The sequence below is a fragment of the Hylobates moloch genome, unplaced genomic scaffold, assembly GCF_009828535.3.
Source record: "Hylobates moloch isolate HMO894 unplaced genomic scaffold, HMol_V3 SCAFFOLD_17, whole genome shotgun sequence".
NCBI classification, from domain to species: domain Eukaryota; kingdom Metazoa; phylum Chordata; class Mammalia; order Primates; family Hylobatidae; genus Hylobates; species Hylobates moloch.
This window is the reverse complement of record NW_026652292.1, coordinates 81,506,827-81,533,401: the sequence shown is the minus strand read 5'-3', so window position 1 is coordinate 81,533,401 and position 26,575 is coordinate 81,506,827. Positions and strand designations below refer to the sequence as shown.

Here is a 26,575-nt window from a genome sequence, read left to right as displayed (position 1 = left end):
TGGGGCCGGGCCCACACCTGTAATCCCAGCACTTTGGGAGACCTGGGCAGGCGGATCACCTGAGGTCAGGAGTTCAAGATCAGCCTGACCAACATGGTGAAACACCATCTCTACTAAAGATAAAAAAATTAGCCAGACGTGGTGGCAAGCACCTGTGGTCCCAGCTACTTGAGAGGCTGAGATGGGAGAACTGCTTGAACCCGGGAGCCAGAGGTTGCAGTGACCCAAGGTTGCTCCACTGCACTCCAGCCGAGGCAACAGAGTGAGACTCTGTCTCCCCCCACAAAAAAAAGTTGTTGTTATTTTTATTGGGATTGCATTACACTTATGCATTAATTTAGGGAGAATTGATGTCTTTATGATATTGATCATTCCTTCCAAGAACAAGGGATGTTTTTCCATTTGTTCAAGTTTACTTTCAGGTCATTCAGGAATATTTTAAATTTTCTCATATATTTTTCCACATTTTTTACTAAGTGTATTTCTCAGCATTTAATCACCTTTGTTTTTCATTTAAATGGGGTCTTCTCCACCATTATATTTTCTAATTCTGAACTATCCAATACAGTAGGCACTAGTCACATGTCATTATCAAGCACTTGAAATGCGGCCAATCCAGATTGAGAAGTGTTCTAAGTGTAAAATATACGCTGGATTTTGAAAACCTAGTGTGAATAAAAGAATGCAAAATATCTCAGTATAATTTTTAATATTGATTATATGTTTAAATCATAATATTTTGGATATATTTAATTAAATATATTACTGTAATTAATTTCACCTGTTTCTTTAAAAAAATTTTTTTTTAATGTGGCTGTTAGAAAAATCTTATGTGTGTGGCTCAGACTCTGATTGTATTTCTCATGATTTTTTCTTTATTTTGTTATTTTTTTTTTGAGGCAGAGTCTCACTCCATCACCCAGGCTGGATTGCAGTGGCGCAGTCTCGGCTCACTGCAACCTCCACCTCACTGCGGCCTTTATCTCCCAGGTTCAATTCCACCTCCCAGGTTCAAGCAGTTCTCATGCCCCACCCTCCCGAGTAGCTGAAATTACAGGTGCTGCACCAGCACACTCAACTAATTTTTGTATTTTTAGTAGAGACCAGGTTTTACTATGTTGGCCAGGCTAGTCTTGAACTCCTGACTTCAAGTGATCCTCCTGCCTTAGCCTCCCAAAGTGCTGGGATTACAGGCATGAGCCACCGTGCCCAGCCTCAGATTGTATTTCTATTGGATAGTGCTGCCCTAACTGGTTATTTATTTGTGTATGAAAGCTATTGATTTATGTATGTTTTTTAATTAATTTATTTATTTATTTATTTATTTTGAGTTGGTGTTTCGCTCTTGTTGCCCAGGCTGGAGTAAAATGGTGCAATCTTGGTTCACTGCAGCCTCTGCCTCCCAGGTTCAAGCGATTCTGCTGCCTCAGCCTCCCAAGTAGCTGAAATTACAGGCAAGCAAAACCATGCCCAGCGAATTTTTTGTATTTAGTAGAAATAGAGTTTCACCATGTTGGTCAAGTTGGTCTAGAACTCCTGACCTCAGGTGATCCACCCATCTCGGCCTCCCAAAATGCTGGGATTACAGGCGTGAGCCACCACGCCCAGCTGTATGTTAACTTTATTTTTTTATTTTTATCTATTTTTTGAGATGGAGTTTCATTCTTGTCGCCCAGGCTAGAGTGCAGTCGTGCGATCTTGGCTCACTGCAGCCTCCGCCTTCTGGGTTCAAGCGATTTTCCTGCCTTGGCCTCCCGAGTAGCTGGGATTACAGGCGCACACCACCACGCCCAGCTAGTTTTTATATTTTTGGTAGAGGTGGGGTTTCACCATGTTGGTTAGGCTGGTCTCAAACTCCAGACCTCAAGTGATCTGCCCTCCTTGACCTCCCAAAGTGCTGGAATTACAGGTGTGAGTCACCTCACCCTGCCTGTATGTTAACTTTATATATTCTACTTTACTGAATTTTATTGTTTGAGTCTTACTGTTGATTCTCTGGGGTTTTCCAGGGATTCTATTATATACGTGTACAAATAGAGAAAGCTTTACTTCTACTTTTTCAATTCTTATGCCTCTAATTGTTTTCTTTTACTTAACTGCATCTTTTCTGATCTTAACAGAAATGTCTCTGGTGTTTCCACATGAAGTAAGATGTTGGCTTTAGGGTTAAAGTTTATATATTATAAGATAATTATTTAAAATTAGCCACATTTAAAAAATTTACTGTTAAAAACATATCCAGCGATTCCTCATCTCTTGAGTGTTTTTCATTAGGAATGGGTGTTATGGGTGTTAAACTTCAAAGGTTTTCTAGCATCTGTGGAGATAACCATGGTGTTTCTCCTTAGACATATTAATATGATGTTTTACTTATTTGATTTTTAAGTATTGAACTGAACTTGAATTCCTGGAATAAAGCTCACTTGATTGTGTTATATTCTTTTGTTTTGGAATCAGTTTACATTATTTAATATATTTACATCTATATTTTTTTAGGAGAGATGGGTCTGTGACTTCCGTTTTTGTTCTGTCTGTATTAGCTTTGAGTATCAATATTATACTTGCCTCATAAAAACAATTAGAAAGTTTTTGGCTGGGCACGGTGGCTCATGCCTATAATCCCAGCATTTTGGAAAGCCGAGGTGGGGTGTGCGGATCACGAGGTCAGGCGTTCGAGACAAATCTGGCCAACATGGTGAAACCCTGTCTCTACTAAAACTACAAAAATTAGCCAGGCCTAGTAACACGCGCCTGTAATCTCAGCTACTCGGGGGGGCTGAGGCAGGAGAATAGCTTGAACCCAGGAGGTGGAGGTTGCAGTGAGCCAAGAACACGCCACTGCACTCCAGCCTGGGACAGAGTGAGACTCCATCTCAAAAAAAAAAAAAAAAAAAACCCACAGAAAATTTTCTTGTTTTTTACATTTTCAGTGATCTGGAACAGTTCACATTGGGACCATCCAGACTTTAAAGGTTTGATAGAAATCCCTTTGCAAGCCCCCTGGACCTGGTGTGTTTTCTGTGGTCCTTGCTAGCAGTCTTCTCTCCTCTCTGGAAATTATTCTATCTCTAGTGAGGTTAATTTTGGTAAACCATCTTTCTATAGTAAATTACTCTTTTCAACTAGATTTTCAAATTTATTTGCATAGATGTCTTCAAGGTAGTCTCATAGTTTTAAATTTCTTTGCAATGATTATTTTCGCCTGTCATTTCTTAGTTTGTGTATTTTTCCTTTCTCCCTATTTTGCTTAAGTTAATAGTTTGTGTATTTTGTTAGTTTTTTAAAATCATCTGAATTTATTATTTAGGTTTACTGTTTTCCTTTTCCTTTTTCTTTTTTCTTTTTTTTTTTTTTTTTTTGAGACAGAGTCTCGCTCTGTCCCCCAGGCTGGAGTGCAGTGGCGCGATCTCAGCTCACTGCAGGCTCCACCTCCCGGGTTCACGCCATTCTCTTGCCTCAGCCTCTGGAGTAGCTGGGACTACAGGCGCCCACCACCACGCCTGGCCAATTTTTTTGTATTTTTAGTAGAGACGGGGTTTCGCCATGTTAGCCAGGATGGTCTCGTTCTCCTGACCTCATGATCCACCCGCCTTGGCCTCCCAAAGTGCTGGGATTACAGGTGGGAACCACTGCGCCCAGCCTACTGTTTTTCTTTACCTCCTTTCTTTCGTTTTTATTTTTTCTTTTAAGACAGAGTCACACTCATGTTGCCCAGGCTGGAGTGCAGTGGCACAGCTCACACACTTCCCTGGGCTCGGGTGATCCTCCCCCCTCACCTTCCCAAGTAGGTGGTACCACAGGTGGGCACCACCACACTCAGCTAATTTTTTCATAGTTTTTGTAGGCACAGCATTTTGCCAGATTGCCCAGGCTGGTCTCAAACTCCTGGTCTCAAGCCATCTGCCCACCTAGGCCTCCCAAAGTGCTAGGATTACAGGCATGAACCACCGTGTCCAGCCTACCTTGTTAATTTCTGCTTTCATCTTTATTGTCTTTCTGTGCTTTCTTTTGTGTTACTTTGTTGGGGTTTTTTCTCACTTTTTAATTTAGAAATTTAGTTCATTTTGTTTTTTTCTTCCATTTTTATTGATAAAAGTGTTCAGCATGTGGAACTTTCCTCTGATCTTTTTCTTAACCATATCCCATAGAGTCTGATAGATAATTTTTCCTTTTTTTTGTTTGTTTGTTGGTTTGTTTTGTTTTTGAGATGGAGTCTCTCTCTGTCGCCCAGATTGGAGTGCAGTGGCATGATCTCGGCTCACTGCAACCTCCGCCTCCTGGGTTCAAGCAATTCTCCTGTCTCAGCCTCCCGAGTAGCTGGGATTACAGGCATGCGCCACCACGCCTGGCTAATTTTTGTATTTTTAGTAGCAACAGGGTTTCACCATATTGGTCAGGCTGGTCTTGAACTCCTGACTTCAAGTGATCTGCCCGCCTTGGCCTCCCAAAGTGCTGGGATTACTGGCGTGAGCCACCAGGCCCAGCCTCCATTGTTTTTTTAAAGAAATTCTGGGCTGGGCGCCATGGCTCATGCCTGTAATCCTAGCACTTTGGGAGGCCGAGGCGGGCAGATCACTTGAAGTCAGGAGTTCGGAAACCCTGTATCTACTAAAAATACAAAAATTAGCTGGGCGTGGTGGCACGTGCCTGTAGTCCCAGCTACTGTGAAGGCTGAGGCAGAGGAATCGCTTGAATTTGGGAGGCAAAGGTTGTGAGCTGAGATCGTGCCGCTGCACTCCAGCCTGGGAGACAGAGCGAGAGTCTGTCTCCAAAAAAAAGAAATTCTGTAATTTCCATGTGTTTTTTTTCTTTCACTCGATAGTGTAATAGGCAGCTTTTAAGTTTCCAGGTAGGAGAAACTTTTTTGTTGTTAATAATTTACAGGTGTTTTTCATTGTGATCAGAGAATGTTGTTTTTGTTTTGCAAAACCTATTGATACTTTCTGAGGCCCAGTGTATGTCAGCTTTTGTAACTCCTCCATGTGTACTTGATAGAAGTGTATTTTCTTGGGTCTTGGTATAGAGTTCACTCTGTGTGTGTGTGTGTGTGTGTGTATATATATGTACGTATGTATTTACATATGGAGATACATATATGTATACACCTCCATGATACATTACTTCTGTTGTTTAGGTCTTTTGTATATCCTTATTTTGTGTCCTCATGGCCTGTCTTCTGTGGCTTATTATTAATATGTTTCTGTGTTTTCTTGCATCTCCTGTTTTTGTGTTGTTTGGTGCACATTCCTGTTATATATTTTTAGTTACTTGTGGCTTTTTGTGTTGAGAAGTGGCCACCTTCTGGTTGTGCTTTGTGCCTGCGGCCTGAGTCCTGCTCTGTCTGCGTTGTGATTGCTGCCCTTGCTCTCCTTCTGCCCATTTGCCTGACGAGGCAGCCTTGTCCTTGGCCCTTTGTTTCCAGCCTTTTTCTGAGTGCCTTGGTTTTAGGTCGTTCTCTTGTGTGAAGCAAACCTGAGGCTTGCTTTGTGAGCCAAATTGAAAATCTTCTCTTCAGTCAGTTAAGCCCATTCACACTTAGTGATATAACGATTGTTGGTCTCAACCCTGTCATTATTTTATAATTTCTGTATTTTCTATTTATTGAATTTTTTTTATGTGTTGTGGGTTTTTTTGCTTTTTTATTTATGTATGTATTTATTTATTTTTTTTATTTTTTTTATTTATTTTTTTTTTGAGACGGAGTCTCGCTCTGTCGCCCAGGCTGGAGTGCAGTGGCGCAATCTCGGCTCACTGCAAGCTCCGCCTCCCGGGTTCACGCCGTTCTCCTGCCTCAGCCTCTCCGAGTAGCTGGGACTACAGGTGCCCGCCACCACACCCGGCTAATTTTTTTGTATTTTTTGGTAGATACGGGGTTTCACCGTGGTCTTGATCTCCTGACCTCGTGATCCGCCCGCCTCGGCCTCCCAAAGTGCTGGGATTACAAGCGTGAGCCACCGCGCCCGGCGCTTTTTTATTTAAAAAAAAAATTGGGGGCCGGGCGTGGTGGCTCACGCCTGTAATCCCAGCACTTTGGGAGGCTGAGGCAGGCAGATCACCTGAGATCAAGAGTTCAAGACCAGCCTGGCCAAGATGGTGAAACCCCATCTCTACTAAAAAATATAAAAATTAGCCAAGTGTGGTGGTGCATACCTGTAGTCCTAGCTACTTGGGAGGCAGGAGAATTACTTGAACCCAGGAGGTGGAGGTTGCAGTGAGCCGAGATTGTGCCACTGCACTCCAGCCTGGGCGACAGAGCTAGACTCTGCCTCAAAAAAAAAAAAAAAAAAAGAAAGAAAGTCCAGGCGCTGTGGCTCATGCCTGTAATCCCAGCACTTTGGGAGGCTGAGGAGGGCAGATCATAAGGTCAAGAGATCAAGACCATCCTGGCCAACATGGTGAAAACCCTGTCTCTACTAAAAATACAAAAGTTAGCTGGGCGTGGTGGCACGCATCTGTAGTCCCAGCTACTTGGGAGGCTGAGGCAGGAGAATTACTTGAACCCAGGAGGTGGAGGTTGCAGTGAGCTGAGATCATGCCACTGAACTCCAGCCTGGCAATAGAGCGAGACTCCATATCAGAAAACAAAAAAAAAAGATTGGAGTATTAGGAAAATTGGTGCTTTTCTCCTAGTGCATTCCTGTAGACTCGCATACCCCACTCATGCTTCTTGGGCCTGGGTTCCCTGTGTACCCCCTCGTGGCCTGCTGTGTTGGCATTAGGGGGTCCTCTGACACCCACTCATTGCCTTCACAGCAGGCAGTGAATGAATTCCATTCTTTGTGTTTTGCTCTTTCCTGTCTCCCTGTCTCTCCTCTTCCCATTTTTCATTGGTGGTGTTTCTGCTCTGTCAGAACACATGGTATTCTTAGGTACAGAGTTTACTACAACAGGGCTCCCACTTGCCTCTGCTGTGTGTTCCCAGGCGTCTTCAGGTTGGTGAAGCTCATCCTCAGGTGGTGGCCTTGAGTACAGAATTCTGTGAGTTCTGGAGAAGTAAACTTTGACCTGTTGTGTTGTCAATGAACAGATAGTTTGGTTGGCTATAAAATCCTTGGATCAACTGATTTCTCCTGTTTAATATAGTGTGGTTGTTGTAAAAAATTTCTTCCTGATCCCAAATTGGTTAAAGTTGTGTTTCATGTTTTTCTTACACCAAGATTTTATAGACTGATTATTCTAGTTCTAGCCAGTAAAAGAGAATATTAGAAATATATTGTGACAGCACTTCCAGGAGACATACCAACTCTGTTTCTTTCTCAAGTTGGAGCCGTTTTCTTCTAGAACTTCTTGTGGGTGGCTGCTGACAGCATGCTTTCTTAGATCTTCACTTTTTGTACATCTGTAAACGCTCCGGCCCCCTCTCACCCTTGCTCGTGCATCAGTTTCCTGGATCAGTGGACAGTGTTCTGTGCTCGCTTTCTGCTGCTTGAGTTTTTAAAAATCGAGACTCAGAATGCTTTCCCGTGCCCTGAAGCACCTCTCTGTACCAACATGTGGAGCCTGCTGTGGCTGGGAGCTGTCCTCACTCTCCAGTCACATCCGCTATTGTGTTCCAGGATTGAGCTATTGGCTGCGTTTCCTTTAACCTCATCTTTCCCTTCCTCCTGAGTGTAGATTACCAAAGGTCGACTTTCCCAGGCCTTTCCCTGAACACACCCAGCCTTCCTTCCTAGACCACCCAGTCCCCAGTGGTACCAGTGATTGTGGCCTCCACCCTGCTGTGTGCCCTCAGGGATACAGTTGGGATCCGAGATAGCCAAGGCTGTCATAGAGCAGGTCCTTAGAGAGAGAATCCTAAGTGACATTTCTATGAACAAACACATTTGAAAGCACTTGCCTGGTGCTGTGTGAGTTGTCAAAAATATTAGCTGCTGTTATGCAAGTAAAACGTGCCTCATGCTACCATGGAAATTCCCCAGTGGTAGAAAGAAATGGAGTGTTTATTAAAGGTTCTGAAAAATTGTCTTGTGTTGAGGGCTGCAGGGAAATGGAGATTCACCTTTAACAAAGAAATGTCAGTGGTTCCTGTCCTCTTTGTTCACATCGATGAGGCTGAATGCTGTGTGCACTGCACGCCCCCGCACCCCGCCCCAGCCCAGATGTGTGCTGCTGGAGCCTCTTTGATACTGAAGGCTCACATAAGGCCCCGGGAATGTGCTCAAGATTGAATTAGATGAGTGACCAGAACAGAACAGAGGAGTAGACATCTCAAACTTGCCTGAGAGTCTAGGAAATTGAGTAATTCTTAATCAATGATTTCCCTGCTATCCTGCCTATTTTCAAAGATGGTTGTGTAAGGCCGGGCGCGGTGGCTCACGCTTGTAATCCCAGCACTTTGGGAGGCCGAGGTGGGCGGATCACGAGGTCGGGCGATGGAGACCACGGTGAAACCTCATCTCTACTAAAAATACAAAAAATTAGCCGGGCGTGGTGGCGGGCGCCTGTAGTCCCAGCTACTCGGAGAGGCTGAGGCAGGAGAATGGCGTGAACCCGGGAGGCGGAGCCTGCAGTGAGCTGAGATCGCGCCACTGCACTCCAGCCTGGGTGAAAGAGCGAGACTCCGTCTCAAAAAAAAAAAGATGGTTGTGTAATTGCAGCATGAAATGTAGCCTTGGTTTTTGTTTGGAACAACTTGAAAGTGTTTGGCCAGGCACAGTGGCTCACGCTTGTAATCCCAGCACTTTGGGAGGCCGAGGTGGGTGGATCATTTGAACCCAGGAATTCAAGACCAGCCTGGGCAACATGGTGAAACCCTGTCTCTACCAAAAATATAAAAATTACACAGGCATGGTGGTGCGCACCTGTGATCCCAGCTACTCAGGAGGCTGAGGCAGGAGGATTACTTGAGCCTGGAAGACGGAGGTTGCAGTGAGCCGAGATCATGCCTGGGTGACAGAGTGAGACTTCATATAAAAAAAAGAAAAAAGTTTTTGATGAAATCTCTGGATGTCATATGGGTGAGATGAATGCCTGGGAGAACCACCTTCCTGTAGGGTTGATGTCTGGGTCTTCTTCCTGTCAAGGGCACATTTGAGGGACAGCCCTTTCCTTAACATGGGCCTGGGCTGGGCAGCTTCTGCTGGCAGCTGTGCTCTGCCTGGCTCCAACGGAGACTTAGGGCAGTCCCTGGGCTTGCACGCAAATTAGATTTCTGGGAATCTTCTTGCTAAAGGGCTCTCTGATGGGCTGCCTGTCATGTAATGACCAGTCACATGGGGAGTCTAGGCTCTAGCAAACATGTCTTCTAATGGGACCTGAAGCCACAGTTGCTTTGCTTAGTGGACATGTGAGTTCCGCAGTTTCCAGGTCAGACCTGGGTGTTCATAAGCACACCAGAGAGATCTGTCTTCCTTTGGCCTTCTGTAAAATCTCATTTTAGAAAAAATGTTTACAATTTTTGAAGTTGTTTAAATTGAGCAAAGCCAAATGATTTCTTCTGTTCTGATAAGATAGCCTGCTGCTGTAATTTGACTTGCTGCTTCTCTTTTATTTTACAGATGATGTCTTTCTACCTAAAGATATTGACCTAGACAGTGTGGATATGGATGAGACAGAGAGGGAAGTGGAATATTTCAAAAGGTAAATGTGGAGGCTGTGTGTCTGAAACCGTGGTGACTGTGTGCTTGCCATACATGTTTGGTTTTCTGTCTTTCCATGGCACTTCTAGTTGTCTTGGACAAAGTTACATCAAGCAAGCCAGACAACCTGGCTACTGAAGAGCCTTGTAGTAGGACAGGCCAGCCACACACACCCTCCCACATTCCCAACACTCACACAGTCACTTCTCCTCCCCCTCACATGCTAGAAAAATAGTTGACGGCAGTGGCTTCCCCCCACCCCTCCCCGCCAACTGGCTGTTTCACTTCCGAGGCGGTAGCTCTCAAGGTGTCCTGGGCCAGCAGCGTCTCCTGGGGATACAGGCCCCTCCTTAGACCTGTGGGATCAGATTCTGGGAAGGGGCCGGCATCTATGTTCTTGAAAGCCTTCCGGGTGACCCCCACATCTGCTGATGGTCGAACACACTGGAGTGCTATGCTTTTAAGAAGAAAAGTAACATTTTAGATGCTTGCTGTTTTCCTGATGGGCAAATTTTATCAGTGCTGTGTTCTATAATGTTTTAACTACTGTGTGAATTATTAATGGCAACAAAATTTTATTTGTTTCATTTTATTTTTGAGAGGGAATCTCGCTTTATCACCCAGGCTGGAGTGCAGTGGCACGATCTCAGCTCATTGCAACCTCTGCCTCCCGGGTTCAAGCAATCTCCTGCCTCAGCCTCCAGAGTAGCTGGGATTACAGCTTTTTTTTTTTTTTTTTTTTTTTTTTGTTGAGACAGAGTCTCGCTCTATCGCCCAGGCTGGAGTGCAGTGGCGCAATTTCGGCTCACTGCAAGCTCCACCTCCCGGGTTCACGCCATTCTCCTGCCTCAGCCTCTCTGAGTAGCTGGGACTACAGGCGCCCGCCACCACGCCCGGCTAATTTTTTGTATTTTTAGTAGAGACGGGGTTTCACCGTGGTCTCGATCTCCTGACCTCGTGATCCGCCTGCCTCGGCCTCCCAAAGTGCTGGGATTACAAGCGTGAGCCACCGCGCCCGGCAGCTTTTTTTTATTATGATTTTTTTTTAACTTTTTGAGATGGAGTTTTGCTCTTGTCACCCAGGCTCACTGCAACCTCCGCCTTCCAGATTCAAGCGATTCTCCTGCCTCACCCTCCTGAGTAGCCTCGATTACAGGCACCCACCACCATGCCCAGCTAATTTTTTTGTGTTTTTAATAGAGACAGAGTTTCACCATGTTGGCCAGGCTGGCCTCAAACTCCTGACCTCAGGTAATCCACCTACCTCAGCCTCCCAAAGTGCTGCGATTACAGGCGTGAGCCACCGCACCTGGCCCTGTCTCTATGTTTTAATTAAATTTAAAAACTATATATATAGAGAGAGAGAAGGTGCTTGCCTGGGCAACACAGCAAGACGTCATCTCTACAAAAAGTAAAATCAGCTGGGCATGGTGGCACGCTACTGTAGTAGTTCCAGCTACTTGGGAAGCTGAGGTGGGGGAGGGTCGCTTGAGCCCAGGAGGTTGAGGTTGCAGTGAGCTGTGATTGCACCACTGCACTCCAGCCTGGGCAACAGAGTAAGACCCTGTCTCAAAAAAAAAAAAAAATGTAATCACGTCCAGAGAGGCAGTGAAATGTGAGAGCAGGCACATCCTACCCCCTCCCCCACCTCAAGCTGAGTAATCCACCTGCTGTATTGTACAGACTCTAGATAGAGTGTGGCCAAAGTAGCTGTAAATTAACCTCTTAATGTTGTCATAGGGATAACTCATATCCTATAGTTCAACAGTTTATAGCCGATCACTATCAATATAATTTCTGTAAACCAATGAGAATTCTTGACAACTTTTTTTTTTTTAAATAAAGACAATAGTCTTGCTCTGTCACCCAGGCTGGAGTGCAGTGGTATGATCTTGGCTCACTGCACCCTTGATCTCCCAGGCTCACTTGATCCTCCCACCTCAGCCTCCTGACTAGCTGGGACTACAGGCATGGGCCACCAATCTCAGCTAATTTTTATTTTTATTTTTATTTTTATTTTATTTTATTTTATTTTTTTGAGACGGAGTTTCGCTCTGTCGCCCAGGCTGGAGTGCAGCAGCGCGATTTTGGCTCACTGCAAGCTCCGCCTCCCAGGTTCACACCATTCTCCTGCCTCAGCCTCCCGAGTAGCTGGGACTGCAGGTGCCTGCCACCACGCCTGGCAATTTTTTTTGTATTTTTAGTAGAGATGGGGTTTCACCGTGTTAGCCAGGATGGTCTCGATCTCCTGACCTCGTGATCTGCCCGCCTCGGCCTCCCAAAGTGCTGGGATTACAGGCGTGAGCCACTGCACCCGGCCTCAGCTAATTTTTAAAATGTTTAGTAGACACAGTTCTCATTATGTTGTCCAGGGTGGTCTCAAACTCCTGGATTCAAGTGATCTATCTGCCTCGGCCATTGCACTCCAGCCTGGGCAACAAGAGCAAAACTCCATCTCAAAAAAAAAAAAAAATTGTGACTGGCTGGGCGCAGTGGCTCACGCTTGTAATTCCAGTACTTTGGGAGGCCGAGGCGGGCGGATCACGAGGTCAAGAGATAGAGACCATTCTGGCTAACATGGTGAAACCCCGTTTCTACTGAAAGTACAAAAATTATCTGGGCGTGGTGGTGCTCGCCTGTAGTCCCAGCTACTCAGGAGGCTGAAGCAGGAGAATTGCTTGAACCCGGGAGGCAGAGGTTGCAGTGAGCCAAGATTGCGCCACTGCTCTCCAGCCTGGCAACAGCAAGACTCCGTCTCAAAAAAAAAAAAAAAAATTGTGACCAATTGCTGTTAGTTTTAAACTGGTGCATGAAGGTGAGTTCTCTCCCTGGCCCTTAAGAGATTTGGAAGTTTGTTTTAGAGAGTGCTCTCGGTCACTTAAGGATGTAAATCTTACTTACTTATTTATTATTTTTTGAGACACAGTCTCTCACTCTGTCATCCAGGGAATTAGCTAAGCAGCATTCCCGCTGAGACTGGATTTGAAACAAAGTTATAGTTCCTTAGAGCCACTACAGATTTCTTTCCTCAGTGGATACCTTTAGCTTAGGATAACCATTAATAGGAATTAATTTGAATTTACTTAAAATTATTTATGACTCTTGACCATTTGGGATACCCATTTGTCATCTTTTCTACGAAAGGAAACTAAAATATTGCTCTCTCAAATACTGGGTATTGTTGAGCTGAAGACAGAGTGCAGGGGCTCTCTCCACCTCTCCTTTATTTGCCTAAAGGTAGGACATAAATAATTTTTTACTGAAGACAGCTACTCAGCAGCCCACAGATGGTGCCAGTGGGGCAGAGGAATCTGTGAGCAGATTTTAAACCCAAAAAGACTTTTTAAAAATAAAGTCTCAGTTCAGTCTGAAGTGAAGTGGCCTGATCACAGTTCATTGCTGGGACTACAGATGCGCCACCATGCCTAGCTAATTTAAAAACATTTTTTTTTTGGAGATGGAGTTTTGCTCTTGTTGCCCAGGCACGATCTCGGCTCACCGCAACCTCTGCCTCCCGGGTTCAAGCGATGCTCCTGCCTCAGGATCCTGGGTAGCTGGGATTACAGGCATGCGCCACCACGCCTGGCTAATTTTGTATTTTTAGTAGAGGCAGGGTTTCTCCATGTTGGTCAGGCCGGTTTCGAACTCCCGACCTCAAGTGATCCGCCCACCTCACCTCAGCCTCCCAAAGTGCTGGGATTACAGGCGTGAGCTGCCGCACCCAGCCCAATTTTTTTTTTTTTTGTTTGTTTGTTTGTTTTTGGTAGAGAAGGGGTCTCTTTATGTTGTCCAGGCTGGCCTCTGGGTATCTTTCCACCTCAGTCTTCCAAAGTACTAGGATTACAAGCGTGAGCTACCTCCCCAGCCCAACCCCACAGGTTTACTTCCCTCGTTTTCCTGATTTTCGGCACTAGTCCCATGGGCAGTTTCGTTTTTCTATTTTCCTGTCTCTTTAAATCTTCCACCTGGCATTTGTGCATAGACTGTCAGCTGAGAAGCTGAGACCTTAGAAAATATGGCCTGACAGATGTGGGTTGCACCCTATTTGCAGCTAGCAAGACTTTCTTTAAGCTGTTCATGAGAGGGGCCTGGGGCTGAAATTTTGTTCCCTCTTTAGAGACCTTGGTTAAAGCCATAAAGGGATTCTTAATTTTGGTCTCATGCACTTCTGTGTGTGTTGGCTTTGAGTCATTTGTGCAGGTATGCCCTTGAATGATTATAAATTTGTGGTTTATATTTAGAATATGATAGGGGTTTCTTGTTGTTTGATTTAGGCTTCTAAGCTAAATGAAACCATATACTCAGAAAGGAAACAGTTTATTAAAACATTCAAAGACAAACAGCTTTAAATAGTGATTACCCTAGACCTCTAATAAGCAAATATGTTCCACCTCCAAAACTTTTTTTTTTTTTGGTGGGGGCACAAAGTCTGGTTCTATCTGTCCAGGCCGGAGTGCAGTGGCTCATTCTCAGCTTGTTACAGTGGGTAGCTAGTCAGGCATGAGCAGGGCAGGGGAGGGCCTCCTCCATCCACCAGGGATGTCAGGTGACCATCAGGTGATGGTTAGGCAGTTGTCACACTGCCCCTCTAAAATAATAATTGGTCACAGCCAGCACCAGGGAAACTGAAGCTGGTGATCAGCAGCTTCCCGATAAGATCTCAGGAGTTGGGCAAGTGGGCTCAAGCACGTGCACTGAGGCGCAGAATGGTGGAGTTTAACTGGTGTGTGACCTTCCAGGTACTTTGCACCGGGAAGGGAAGATTGCCTCAGGTGAGCATGCGCACGCTCCAGTAAACACATTGTGCGTGCTCCCTCCCAAGTGCTAGCAGGCAGCCCACCTCAAGGGAGGAGTCGGGAGAAGGGACGCAAGTCCCTGAAGTATGCCAACACCTAGAACCCTACATCAGAGGCCAGACGGGGCACTTGCCTCTCAAGTTGCCCACTTGGCCTCTTCCAAGTGCACTTTCCTTCCTTTTGTTTCTGCTCTAGAGCTTTTTAATAAACTTCCACTCCTGTTCTAAAACTTGCCTCAGTCTCTTCTTCTGCCTTATGGCCTTTGGTCAGATTATTTCATCCGAGGAGGCAGTAACTGAGGCTGCTGCAGACCCGTACGGATTCGCCGCCAGCAACTCAGGTACCTGCCACTGGCAACAGGCTCGCTGCAGCCTCTGCCCACCAGGCTCAAGCCATGCTCCCACCACAGGCTCCCGAGTAGCTAGGACCACAGTTGTGCGCCACCACACCTGGCTAATTTTTGTATGTTTTGTAGCGATGAGGTTTTACCATGTTGCCCAGGCTGGCCTTGAACTTGTAAGCTCAAGCAGTCCACCCACCTCACCCTCCCAAAGTGCTGGGATTATAGGCGTGAGCCACCACAGCAAGCCTTTATTATTTTTGAGATAGGGTCTCACCTTTGTCACCCAGGCTGGAGTGCGGGGGCACCATCACAGCTCACTGCAGCCTTGACCTCCCAGGCTCAAGGATCCTCCCACCTCAGCCCTGAGTAGCTGGGACCACAGGCACGTATGTGTACTGCCACTCCTGGCTAACTTTACTTTTTGTAAAGATGGAGTCTCACTTTGTTGCACGGGCTGGTCTCAAACTCCTGGGTTCAAGTGATTCTCCAACCTCAGCCTCCCAAAGTAGCAGGAAAACAGGCATGAGCCACTGTGGCCAGCTTCAGATCTCCTTCTTGGTGTCAATTTCAGGAAGGAACAACCAAGAAACAAGAATGTTGACTATTTGCCCGGCTAAAACCTGACACAGGAATGCTTTTAAACAGCTTTAGAGTTGAAAGTTGACTTAATTAGAAGCTGGTATTTAGGATATATGTGTATACAATTTTTTCGAGGCCTCTGCTTTCTATAAAAGCTACTTGGCGGCCGGGCGCGGTGGCTCATGACTATAATCCCAGCATTTTGCGAGGCCGAGGTGGGCAGATCACGAGGTCAGGAAATTGAGAGCATCCTGGCTAACACGGTGAAACCCCATCTCTACTAAAAATAGAAGAAATTAGCCGGCTGTGGTGATAGGTGCCTGTAGTCCCAGCCACTTGGGAGGCTGAGGCAGGAGAATGGCAGAATGGCGTGAACCCAGGAGGCAGAGGTTGCAGTGAACTGAGATCATGCCACTGCACTCCAGCCTGGGCGACAGAGCAAGACTCCGTCTCAAAAAAAAAAAAAAAAAAAAAAAAGCAGCTTGGCCAGGGAAGAAGCTACAAAAAATACAAAAATTAGCTGGGTATTGTGGTACGTGCCTGTAGTCCTAACTATTTGGGAAGCTGAGGCAGGAGAATCGCTTGAACCCAGGAGGCAGAGGTTGCAGTGAGCCAAGATCGTGCCACTGCACTCCAGCCTGGGTGACAGAGACTCCATTTCAAAAAAAATAAAAAATTAGCTAGGTGTGGCCAGGCACGGTGGCTCACGCCTGTAATCCCAGCACTTTGGGAGGCTGAGGCGGGTGGATCACTTTAGGTCAGGAGTACAGATCAGCCTGGTCAACGTGGTGAAACCCTGTTTCTACTAAAAATACAAAAATCAGCTGGACGTGGTGGCGGGCACCTGTAATCCCAGCTACTTGGGAGGCTGAGGCAGGAGAATCACTTCAACGTGGGAGGCGGAGGCTTCAGTGAGCTGAGATCACGCCATTGCACTCTAGCCCGGAAGACAAGAGCGAAACTCCTCAAAAAATAAAAAATAAAAAAAAACTGGGTGTGGTGGTACATGCCTGTAGTCCCAGCTACTCGGGAGGCTGAGGAGAGAATTGCTTGAACCTTGGAGGTGGAGGTTGCAGTGAGCCGAAACTGCCACTGAACTCCAGCCTGGGCAAGAGAGTGAGACCCTGTCTCAAAAAAAAAGGATTTCACCATGTTGCCCAGGCTGGTCTCGAACTCCTAAGTTGAAGTGATTTGCCCTCCTCAGCCTCCCAAAGTGCTGGGATTATAGGTATGAGCCACCACACCCTGCCTGGGCCTGATAATTTAAGGGGGCTCTCAGCTCTCAGATTAAAAGTTTCTTTTCTTTCTCAGGACTCCCTCCGCCCACCCACTCCTCCTCCCGACTCCTTTCCCCTTTTCAAGTGCAGACTGTGGCAGGGCCTGGAGGGGACCCTTGACACCGTGCCCCTCACTGAGAGTCTAAACCCCTAACCCCGCAGTGAGTTTCTGGCAAGAACAGGAGCGTGATGGGCTTTGCCAAGCACCACCTTGCTTGTGGGCTGTTTCCTTCAGTGACTGTTTGGCTTTTTGTCTTTGCAGGTTCTGCTTGGATTCTGCTAGACAGACCCGACAAAGACTGTCTATCAACTGGTCCAATTTTAGCTTGAAAAAAGCCACCTTTGCTGCCCACTGAATGAGGACTGCCTGGAGAGGGACACGCGAGAGGCAGGCCAGGCTGCACCACCCCAAGAGCCATGCCCCTCGCTGGCGCCCCAGAGCCGTGGTGCTTGCCAAGGGCTGTGCGGAGCTGGTGCTGCCTGAAACCCCAGACCGAGAAGTTGATGCTCGGCCCACGCTGTTAGCTCGTGTGCGTGTAGTCTGTGCGTGAGACTCCTTCGATTGTAGCTCTGTGCTGTCGGATTGGAACAGTAGTTCCCGCCAAGTCCTCCCACCACCGCGGCCTCGGAGGCCTGGGCCGTGGCCAGATAGGAGTTTGCATCATCCACGTGGCTCCGTTGCCTCTGCATTGCGCCCTGTCCTGTCATCTGTCCTCACCGGGGCCGTCACTCAGCTCTCCTGTGCCCCTGCGTCCCACCCTAGGCGGGCTGGGCGGGGCAGGCCTCCTTTGTTCTCCACAATCTACTGTCTCCGAGTGTACACGTTGCGCTGTTTGTGTTTGATCCCCCCTGACTTGTAGCCAGCTTGTGTAAGATCCCTTGCAGAACGAGAAAGTTAAAAACAAGCCCACCCAGTACTCACACCATCAAGTCTGTTATAGAGTGTACGACTGTATTAACACGGAGGCCTGCCTGGCTACTTTTTTAACATATTGTTAAGTAATATTAAAATCATGTCTTTCTTTTTGAAAGATGGAATACATTAGTACAGCAGGAGACCTCGGCTGCTTCTTTCTGCTGGGGGAGTGGGGGGCTAGTGGGAGAGGGCGTGCAGGTGATGTGTCCACCATGGGGAGCCAGGGCACCACCCCAGAGCAGGTCCCAGGTCTCTCCAGGCAACAGCTCAGCGATCCTGGTGCCCCCACCATCCTCTGTGTGCCAGGCAGAGCAGGCAGCAGGAGACAGAAAGCTCCCAAGGAGCTGCATCCTGGTTACTTCTTACCACCTAGAACACTCAGTAGCTCCCACTTCTCCCAGCTTCATGTTCAGCCTGTCTGTGTGCCCCGTCAGAGTATGACTTCACCCTGAGTGAAGGTGAAGAGGGCAGGGCCTGGCTGGGGAGAGGGTAGGGAGGGCTAGCTTCTGGAGGTATTCGGATGATGAGGCCACAGGATTTCCTGGTGGACAGGACGCAGGTAGGAGAAAGAGGTGAAGACCTGCGCTGTGTGCCTGGAGGTGGGACTGGAGACCAGTTCTGGATGGTGAGTCTGGGATGCCCACCCGCCACCCAGGTGAGAGGTCTGGAACTGGGGTGGTGGGACTGGAGACCCGGTTCTGGACAGTGAGTCTGGGATGCCCACCAGCCACCTAGGTGAGAGTTCTGGAACTGGGGACTGCTGTTCATGGACAGAGCCTGTGTGAGGGCCCCGCAGGGGTGAGTAGGTGGGATGGGGGCCCAAGCCATGGAACCAGGAAGGCAGAGGGGGTGAGGAGGCTTCGAGGCAGGTCAGGGGAGACAAGGCCCAGGGCACCCCCGCCCAGGCACTGGTTTGCAGAGAATGAGGTGGGGACAGCAGGTCCTAGAACTCTGGAGATTGCACAAAAGCTGGAAAAGGGTCACCAGCCAGGGGAGGTGCAGCACGAGTAGCTTTCCTCACTTCTTTTTTTTTCCAGGTGTGAGGAAGAGAACATTCCTTTGTTCGTGGGATGATAGGGCAGAGAGTGAAGCAGGTCAGGCCATGACCACAGCAACGGTAGTGTGCTTGAAACCCCAGTGCAGGCCCCCGGGACTCCAGCCACTGCCTCTTCTGGCTGCAGTGGGGGCTGGGGAAAGGCCCAGGCCTGGGCCTCGTCCTATGGGGAACTGCCTGCCCAGACCTCCAGTGCCTGCCCTGCTCTCCCCAGGGACAGCCTTTACACTGTGCTGGGGGACAGTCCCACATCCGCATCTCAGCCTCCTCTTCCAGTAGAACCATGCCTGTTGCTGAGGAGAACTGCACAGCCCTGGGTGGTGATGGGGAACTCTGGGTGCCCCGACACACTAAGCATCATGCTGGGACCTAGAGACCCTCAGACGCCCACCCTACATGCCCAGTTCTGGGCATTCCCATCACCTCCATGGCAGCCCCGCCTGTGGCTTCACAGCTCTGCCCGCTCTGGCCCCCGACCTGCACCTGCTAGCTTTGGCCCTTAGGCTCCCAGCCATTGTCCTGGCCATGCCCTTGCCAGGAAAGATCTTCCTCTATTTCCCTGGAAACCACTCATCCTTCCAGCATCCCAGGGTGCTTGTAGGACATCCAGCTGCAGGGTCCCTGACTTGATGGTAGCCCCTGGGGTTCCTGATGACATCACTCCCCTGTGGGGGAGGGTGGGGCCGCCATAGGGGAGCCTTACATTTTTGACTTGCACAGTAGCACAGGGTGAGTATCCCTTATCCTTTATCTGGCATCCTCAGTACCAGAAGTGTGTCCAGTTTCAGACTTTTTTGGATTTGGAGTATTTACATCATGCTTACAAATTGAGCATTTCTAATCCAAAAATCTGAAATCCAAAATGCTCCAATGAGCATTTCCTTGGAGCATCATCTTAACACTCAAAAGGATTTGAATTTTGGAACCTTTTGGGTTAGGCATACTCAACCTGTAATAGTCATGAAATGAAACAATAACAATAGTTAGAAAGGAAACATTAACAGTGAACAGTTGTATTGAGAAGCTTACTGTTTTCTGCACCCTCAGCTCTGAGCCCTGCTCAGAGATTTTGCCTGGGTAGAGAAACAGGCAGTAAAACAGCTCCTAATCTCTTCCCAAAGAAACTGACTTCGTTTGCAACGAAGAATGATGAAGAGGTTCAAGCCTGAAGGCACTGAGAAACAGTGGAGGCCATGGAACCCTGGGAAGAGAGAGAGGATACAGGCTCAGCTATAGGCCAAATAGTTTGCAGGAGATAACAGGAAGAAAAGAGCTGGGAGGAGGCATCCAGGGGTCAGAAGGAATATCACACAGTGTTCCCAGAAACTATCTCTTCAAAGGAGTCAGAATTGATTGGATTTGTTTGTAGAGCATGGTGCCCCAGGGCATTGTTGAAAACAATAGAATTGGCAATTAGTGGTTTAATGGCTGAATGTGGTCAGGGAAAGAGGAAGAGAACTCTACCAAAATGACTGTCATCCCAGGGTGACTGTGGGCATAACGCAAAGCTACACACCCTGAGGAGCAACATCATAGGCTGAATACTAGTGGGTAGTAGAAAGAAAACTGATATAATAAGGCTGCATCAAATGAGCATAGAAATTATTTTAAAGGAACCAAATGGAAATTAATGGAATCTGAAAAGATACACACACACACACACACACACACACACACACATGTATAGAGAGAGAGACAGATGGAGTCTTGCTCTGTCACCCAGGCTGGAGTGCAGTGGCACCATCTTGGCTCACTGCAATCTCCAACTCCTGGGTTCAAGTGATTCTCCTGTCTCAGCCTCCCCAGTAGCTGGGACTACAGGTACACACCACCATGCCTGGCTAATTTTTGTATTTTTTGTAGAGATGGTGTTTCACCATGTTGGCCAAGCTGGTCTCAAACTCCTGACCTCAGGTGAGCCGCCCACCTTGGCCTCCCAAAGTGCTGAGATTACAGGCATGAGCCACTGCACCCAGCCTAAATTTTAAAATTAGCAGAAGGAAAAATAAGTGGATTTGAAGATAGGCTGATGGAGATTATGCCAGCCAAAGAACACAGAGAAAAAAATAATGAAAATAGTCTCAGAAAAATGTGGGACACCATTAAGCATACCGGCATATGTGTAATGGGAATATCAAAAGGAGAGCAAAGAGCAGAAAAAATATTCAAAGAAATAATAGCCGAAAACCTCCCAAATTGAAAAATAGTAACACATCCCAGAAGTTGAAAATGTTTATATTAAGAAAGAAGAAAGATCTCAAATCAATAAACTAACTTGTCACCTTAAGACACTGGAAAAAGAGCAAACTAGGCCTAAAGTAAGCAGAAGGAATAAAATCATAAAAATTAGATCAGAAATTAATGAAATAGAGGATGCAAAAATAACAGAGAAAATCAACAAAACCAAAAGTTTTAAAAAGGTAAACAAAATAGACATCTTTAGCAAGATTGACAAGAGAAGGATTCAAATTACTAGAATCAGAACTGGCCACACAGAAATAAAAAGGATTTTAAAGGAATACTAGAACAATTATATGCCAGCAAATTTGGTAATTTAGATGATGTCTTAGTCCATTCATGCAGCTATGACCAAATATCACAGACTGAGTAATTTATAAATAATAGAAGTTTATTTCTCACAGTTCTGGAGGCTGTGAAGTTCAAGAGCAAAGTGCACCAACAGATTCAGTGTCTGGTAAGGGCTCACTCTCTGCTTCCAAAGTGCAGCCTTGTTGCTGTATCTTCATATGGTAGAAGGGCAAAAAGGGGAATTAAGGTGATCCCTTCAACCTCTTTTATAAAAGCCGTAATCCCATTCATGATGATGGAGCACTCATGATTTGAACACTTCCCAGAAGACCCCACCTCTTAATACTATAACCTTGGGCACTAGGTTCTAACCTATGAACATATAAACCATAGCAGATGAAATGGACAAATTTCTAGACCGGAAGAAACTACAAGAACTAACTCCAGTAGAAATAGACAATCTGTATAGACCTATAATGAGTGAAGATGTTGAAACAGTAATTTAAAACAGGAATAAGTACCCACAAAAGCTCAAGCCTAGAAGTCTTCACTGCTGGATTTTACCATACAGTTAGAGAAGAATTAAAACTAATTTTTCAAACTCAGAAATAGAAAGAACACTTCCCAACTAATTCTGTGAGGCCAGTATTACCTTGATAACGAAACTAGACAAAAGACATCGCAAGAAAACTACAGACTGTTATCCCTTATGAATATTGATGCAAAATTCCTCAACAAAATACTAGAAAACCAAATCCAGCAATATAAGAAAAGAAATGTATACCGTGATCAAGTGGAATCCCAGGAATGCAAGGGTGGTTCAATATTCAACATATAATTAATGTAATACGTCATATTAATAGAAATTTTAATTGCATGATCATCTCAATAGATGCAAAAAAAAAATTTGACAAAATCCAACACTTTTGCACAATAAAAACGTTTCACCAAGTGTGAATAGAAGAGAACTTCCTTAACCTGAAGAATGACATCTACAAAAAACAGTTAATACCATCCTTAATGTGGTGAAAGACTGCATGCTTTCCCCCTAAGATCAGGAACAAGGCGAAGATATCTGTTTTGCAGTTTCTATTCAACATTGTGCTAGAGGTTCTATCCAAAGCAATTAGGCCCAAGCAGGCAGATCACGAGGTCAGGGGTTCAAGACCAGCCTGGCCAACATAGTGAAACCCCATGTCTACTAAAAATACAAAAATTAGTTGGGTGTCGTGGCACACACCTCTAGTCCCAGCTACTTGGGAGGCTGAGGTAGGAGAATCACTTGAACCCCAGAGGCAGAGGTTGCAGTGAGCCAAGATCATGCCACTGCACTCCAGCCTGGGTGACAGAGCAAGACTCTGTCTCAAAAAAAAAAAAAATTTTTTTGGCCAGGCATGGTGGCTCACGCCTGTAATCCCAGCACTTTGGGAGGCCGAGGTGGGTGAATCATGAGGTCAGGAGCTCAAGACTGTCCTAGCTAACATGGTGAAACCCCATCTCTACTAAAAATACAAAAAAATAAAAAATTAGCCCTGCATGGTGGTGGGCGCCTGTAGTCCCAGCTCCCAGGAGGCTGAGGCAGGAGAATGGCGTGAACCCGGGGCGGGGAGGAGCTTGCAGTGAGCTGAGATCACGCCACTGCACTCCAGACTGGGCGACAGAGCGAGACTCTGTCTCAAAAAAAAAAAAAAAAAAATCTTTTTCGGGGACCTTCTATCTCAGTAAAATTTCTAGGGCTCCAGTGGTGTGGGGCCTGTCAAGATATTCCTTCCAAGGTGAAGGATAAGTTGCCTCATTTGGTCCCTCCTACAACCAAGAAGAGCCACAATGCTTAGTGGGTCTATTTGGATTTTGGAGGCAACACATTCCTCACTTAGATGTGTTACTCCAGCCCACTTACCTAGTGACCCAAAAGGCTGCCAATTTTGAGTGGTGTCCAGAACAGGAGAAGGCTCTGCAACAGGTTCAGGCTGCTGTGCAAGCTGCTCTGCCACTTGGGCCATATGACCCAGCAGATCCAATGGTGCTTGAGGTGTCAGTGGCAGATAGGGATGCTGCTTGGAGGCTTTGGCAGGCCCCCATAGGTGAATCAGCAAAGGCCTGTAGGATTTTCATCCCATAGGTGAATCACAGCAGAGGTCTGTAGGATAGGTGAATCACAGCAGGGCCATCTTCTGCAGATAACTACTCTTCTTTTGAGAGAGAGCTCTTGGCCTGTTACTGGGCTTTGGTGGAAACTGAACGTTTGACTGTGGGTCATCAAGTCACCATGTGACCTGAACTGCCTATCATGAACTGGGTGCTTTCTGACCCATCACCATAAAGTAGGTCGTGCACAGCAGCATTCCATCATCAAAGAGAAGTGGTATATATGTGATTGGGCTTGAGCAGGTCCTGAAGGCACAAGCAAGTTACATGAGAAAGTGGCTCAAATGCCCATGGTCTCCACTCCTGCCACCCTGCCTCCTCTCCCCAAGCCTGCACCAATGGCCTCATGAGGAGTTCCCTATGATCAGCTGACAGAGGAAGAGAGGACTAGTGCCTGGTTCACAGATGGTTCTGCACGATATGCAGGCACCACCCGAAAGTGGACAGCTGCAGCACTACAGCCCCTTTTTAGGACATCCCTGAAGGACACTGGTGAAGGGAAATCTTCCCAGTGGGCAGAACTTGGAGCGGTGCACCTGGTTGTGCACTTTGCATGGGAGGAGAAACAGCCCGGTGTGTGATTATGTACTGATTCATGGACTGTAGACAATGGTTTGACCGGATGGGGCTTGGAAGACAATGGTCAGGGGCTTGAAAGAAGCATGATTGGAAAACTGGTGACAAAGAAATTTGGGGAAGAGGTATGTGGATGGACCTCTCTGAGTGGTCAAAAACTGAAGATATTTGTATCCCCTGTGAGTGCTCACCAACAGATGACCTCAACAGAGGAGGATTTTAATAAGTAGGTAGGATGACCTGTTCTGTGGACACCACTCAGCCTCTTTCCCCAGCCACCCCTGTCATCGCCCAATGGGCCCATGAACAAAGTGGCCATGGTGGCAGGGATGGAGATTACACATGGAGATTCAGCCACATGGACCTCCACTCACCAAGGCTGACCTGCCACTGCTGAGTGCCCAATTTGGCAGCAGCATAGACTAACACTGAGCCTCAATATGGCACCATTCCTCAGGGTGATCAGCCAGCTACCTGGTGGCAGGTTGATTATATTGGATCTCTTCCATCATGGAAAGGGCAGAGGTTTGTCCTCACTGGAATAGACACTTAGTCCTGATGTGGGTTTGCCTATCCTGCACGCAGTGCTTCTGCCAAGACTACCATCCATGGACTCACAGAATGCCTCATCCACCATCATGGTGTTCCACACAGCATTGCCTCTGACCAAGGCGCTCACTTTACAGCTAAAGAAGCGTGGCAGTGGCTCATATGCTCATGGAATTCACTGATCTTACCACGTTCCCCATCATTCTGAAGCAGCTGGATTGATAGAACGGTGGAATGGCCTTTTGAAGTCAGAATTACAATGCCAACTGGTGACAATACTTTGCAGGGCTGGGGCAAAGTTCTCCAGAAGGCCATGTATGCTCTGAATCAGCATCCAATATATGATATTGTTTCTCCCTTAGCCAGGATTCACTGGTCCAGGAATCAAGGCACTGAAGTGGAAGTGGCACCACTCACCATCACCCCTGGTGATCCATTAGCAAAATGTTTGCTTCCTGTTCCCACGACATTATGTTCTGCTGGCCTAGAGGTCTTAGTTCCAGAGGGAGGAATGCTGCCACCAGGAGACACAACTATTCCATTAAGCTAGAAGTTAAGATTGCCACCTGGACACTCTGGGCTCCTCCTACCTTTAAGTCGACAGGCTAGGAAGGAGTTACAGTGTTGGCTGGAGTGATTGATCTGGACTATCAAGATGGAATCAGTCTCGGCCGGGCACGGTGGCTCATGCCTGTAATCCCAGCATTTTGGGAGGCCAAGGCAGGCGGATCATGAGGTCAGGAGATTGAGACCATCCTGGCTAACACGGTGAAACCCCGTCTCTACTATACAAAATACAAAACATTAGCCGGGCATGGTGGCGGGCGCCTGTAGTCCCAGCTACTCGGGAGGCTGAGGCTGGAGAATGGTGTGAACCCGTGAGGCGGAGCCTGCAGTGAGCCGAGATCGCATCACTGCACTCCAGCCTGGGCGACAGAGCGAGACTCCATCTCAAAAAAAAAAAAAAAAAGATGGATAGTCTCTTACTCCACAACGGAGATAAGGAAGAGTATGCATGGAATACAGGAGATCCATTAGGGCATCTCTTAGTATTATCATGCCCTGTGATTAGGGTCAATGGGAAACTACAACAGCCCAATCCAGGCAGGACTACAAATCAGGAATGAAGGTTTGGGTCACTCCACCAGGAAAAAACCCACAACCTGCTGAGGTGCTTGCTGAAGGCAAAGGGAATACAGAATGGGCAGTAGAAGAAGGTAGGCATCAATAACAGCTACGACCACATGACCAGCTGCAGAAACCAGGACTGTAATTGCTATGAGTATTTCCTCCTTTTGATGAAAAACGTTTATGCATGTATACACTAGTACTAAGAAAATCTCTTCATTGTTTCCTTTCTCCTTTATCGTGTGACATAAGGTTTATTGACTTCACATCAGCATTTAAGTATTGTCACCTTGGCCGGGTGCAGTGGCTCACACCTGTAATCCCAGCACTCTGGGAGGCAGAGGCAGGCGGATCACCTGACGTCAGGAGTTCAAAACAAGCCTGGCCAACATGGCGAAAACCCGTCTCTACTAAAAATACAAAAATTAGCCAGGCGTGGTGGCAGGCGCCTGTAATCCTGGCTAATTGGGAGCCTGAGGTGGGAGAATCACTTGAACCTGGGAGGCAGAGGTTGCAGTGAGCTGAGCCGAGATCACACCACTGCACTCTAGCCTGGGGAACAAGAGTGAAACTCCGTTTCAAAAAACAAAAAGTATTGTTACCTTTTTTTTTTTTTTGAGATGGAGTCTCGCTCTGTTGCCCAGGCTGGAGTGCAGTGGTGCAATCTCGGCTCACTGCAAGCTCCGTCTCCCGGGTTCACGCCATTCTCCTGTCTCAGCCTCTCCGAGAGAAGGCACCCGCCACCACGCCCGGCTAATTTTTTGTATTTTCAGTAGAGACGGGGTTTCACCGTGGTCTCGATCTCCTGACCTCATGATCCGCCCGCCTCGGCCTCCCAAAGTGCTAGGATTACAAGCGTGAGCCACCACGCCCGGCCTAATTTTTTGTATTTTTAGTACAGACGGTGTTTCACCGTGGTCTCGATCTTCTGACCTCGTGATCCGCCCGCCTCGGCCTCCCAAAGTGCTGGGATTACAAGCGTGAGCCACCGCGCCCGGCCAAAGTATTGTTACCTTTTTGTAACAGTATTTGGGTTGGGGATTGGTGCGTTTCTGGTTGTATGAAGGATAGTTGTATTATGTTAGGCATAATTGTGACTTTA

General features: G+C 47.0%; 1 protein-coding gene across 3 annotated transcripts in view; it reads left to right on the top strand.

The window, feature by feature from the left end:
- The window catches only part of FAM193A (family with sequence similarity 193 member A), a 127,760-nt gene extending 110,131 nt beyond the window's left edge, over positions 1 to 17,629 (top strand). For 2 of the 3 annotated variants that reach the window (XM_058430042.1, XM_058430041.1), the window contains exons 20-21: positions 9,498 to 9,579; positions 16,836 to 17,624. In XM_058430042.1, coding sequence (XP_058286025.1) covers positions 9,498 to 9,579; positions 16,836 to 16,929 — 176 coding nt within the window. In that variant the 3' untranslated portion in view covers positions 16,930 to 17,624. Of the gene's footprint in view, positions 1 to 9,497; positions 9,580 to 16,835 lie in introns of all 3 variants that reach the window. The other variant, XM_032136157.2, reaches the window with a different exon arrangement.
- The last annotated feature ends 8,946 nt before the right edge of the window (positions 17,630 to 26,575 follow it).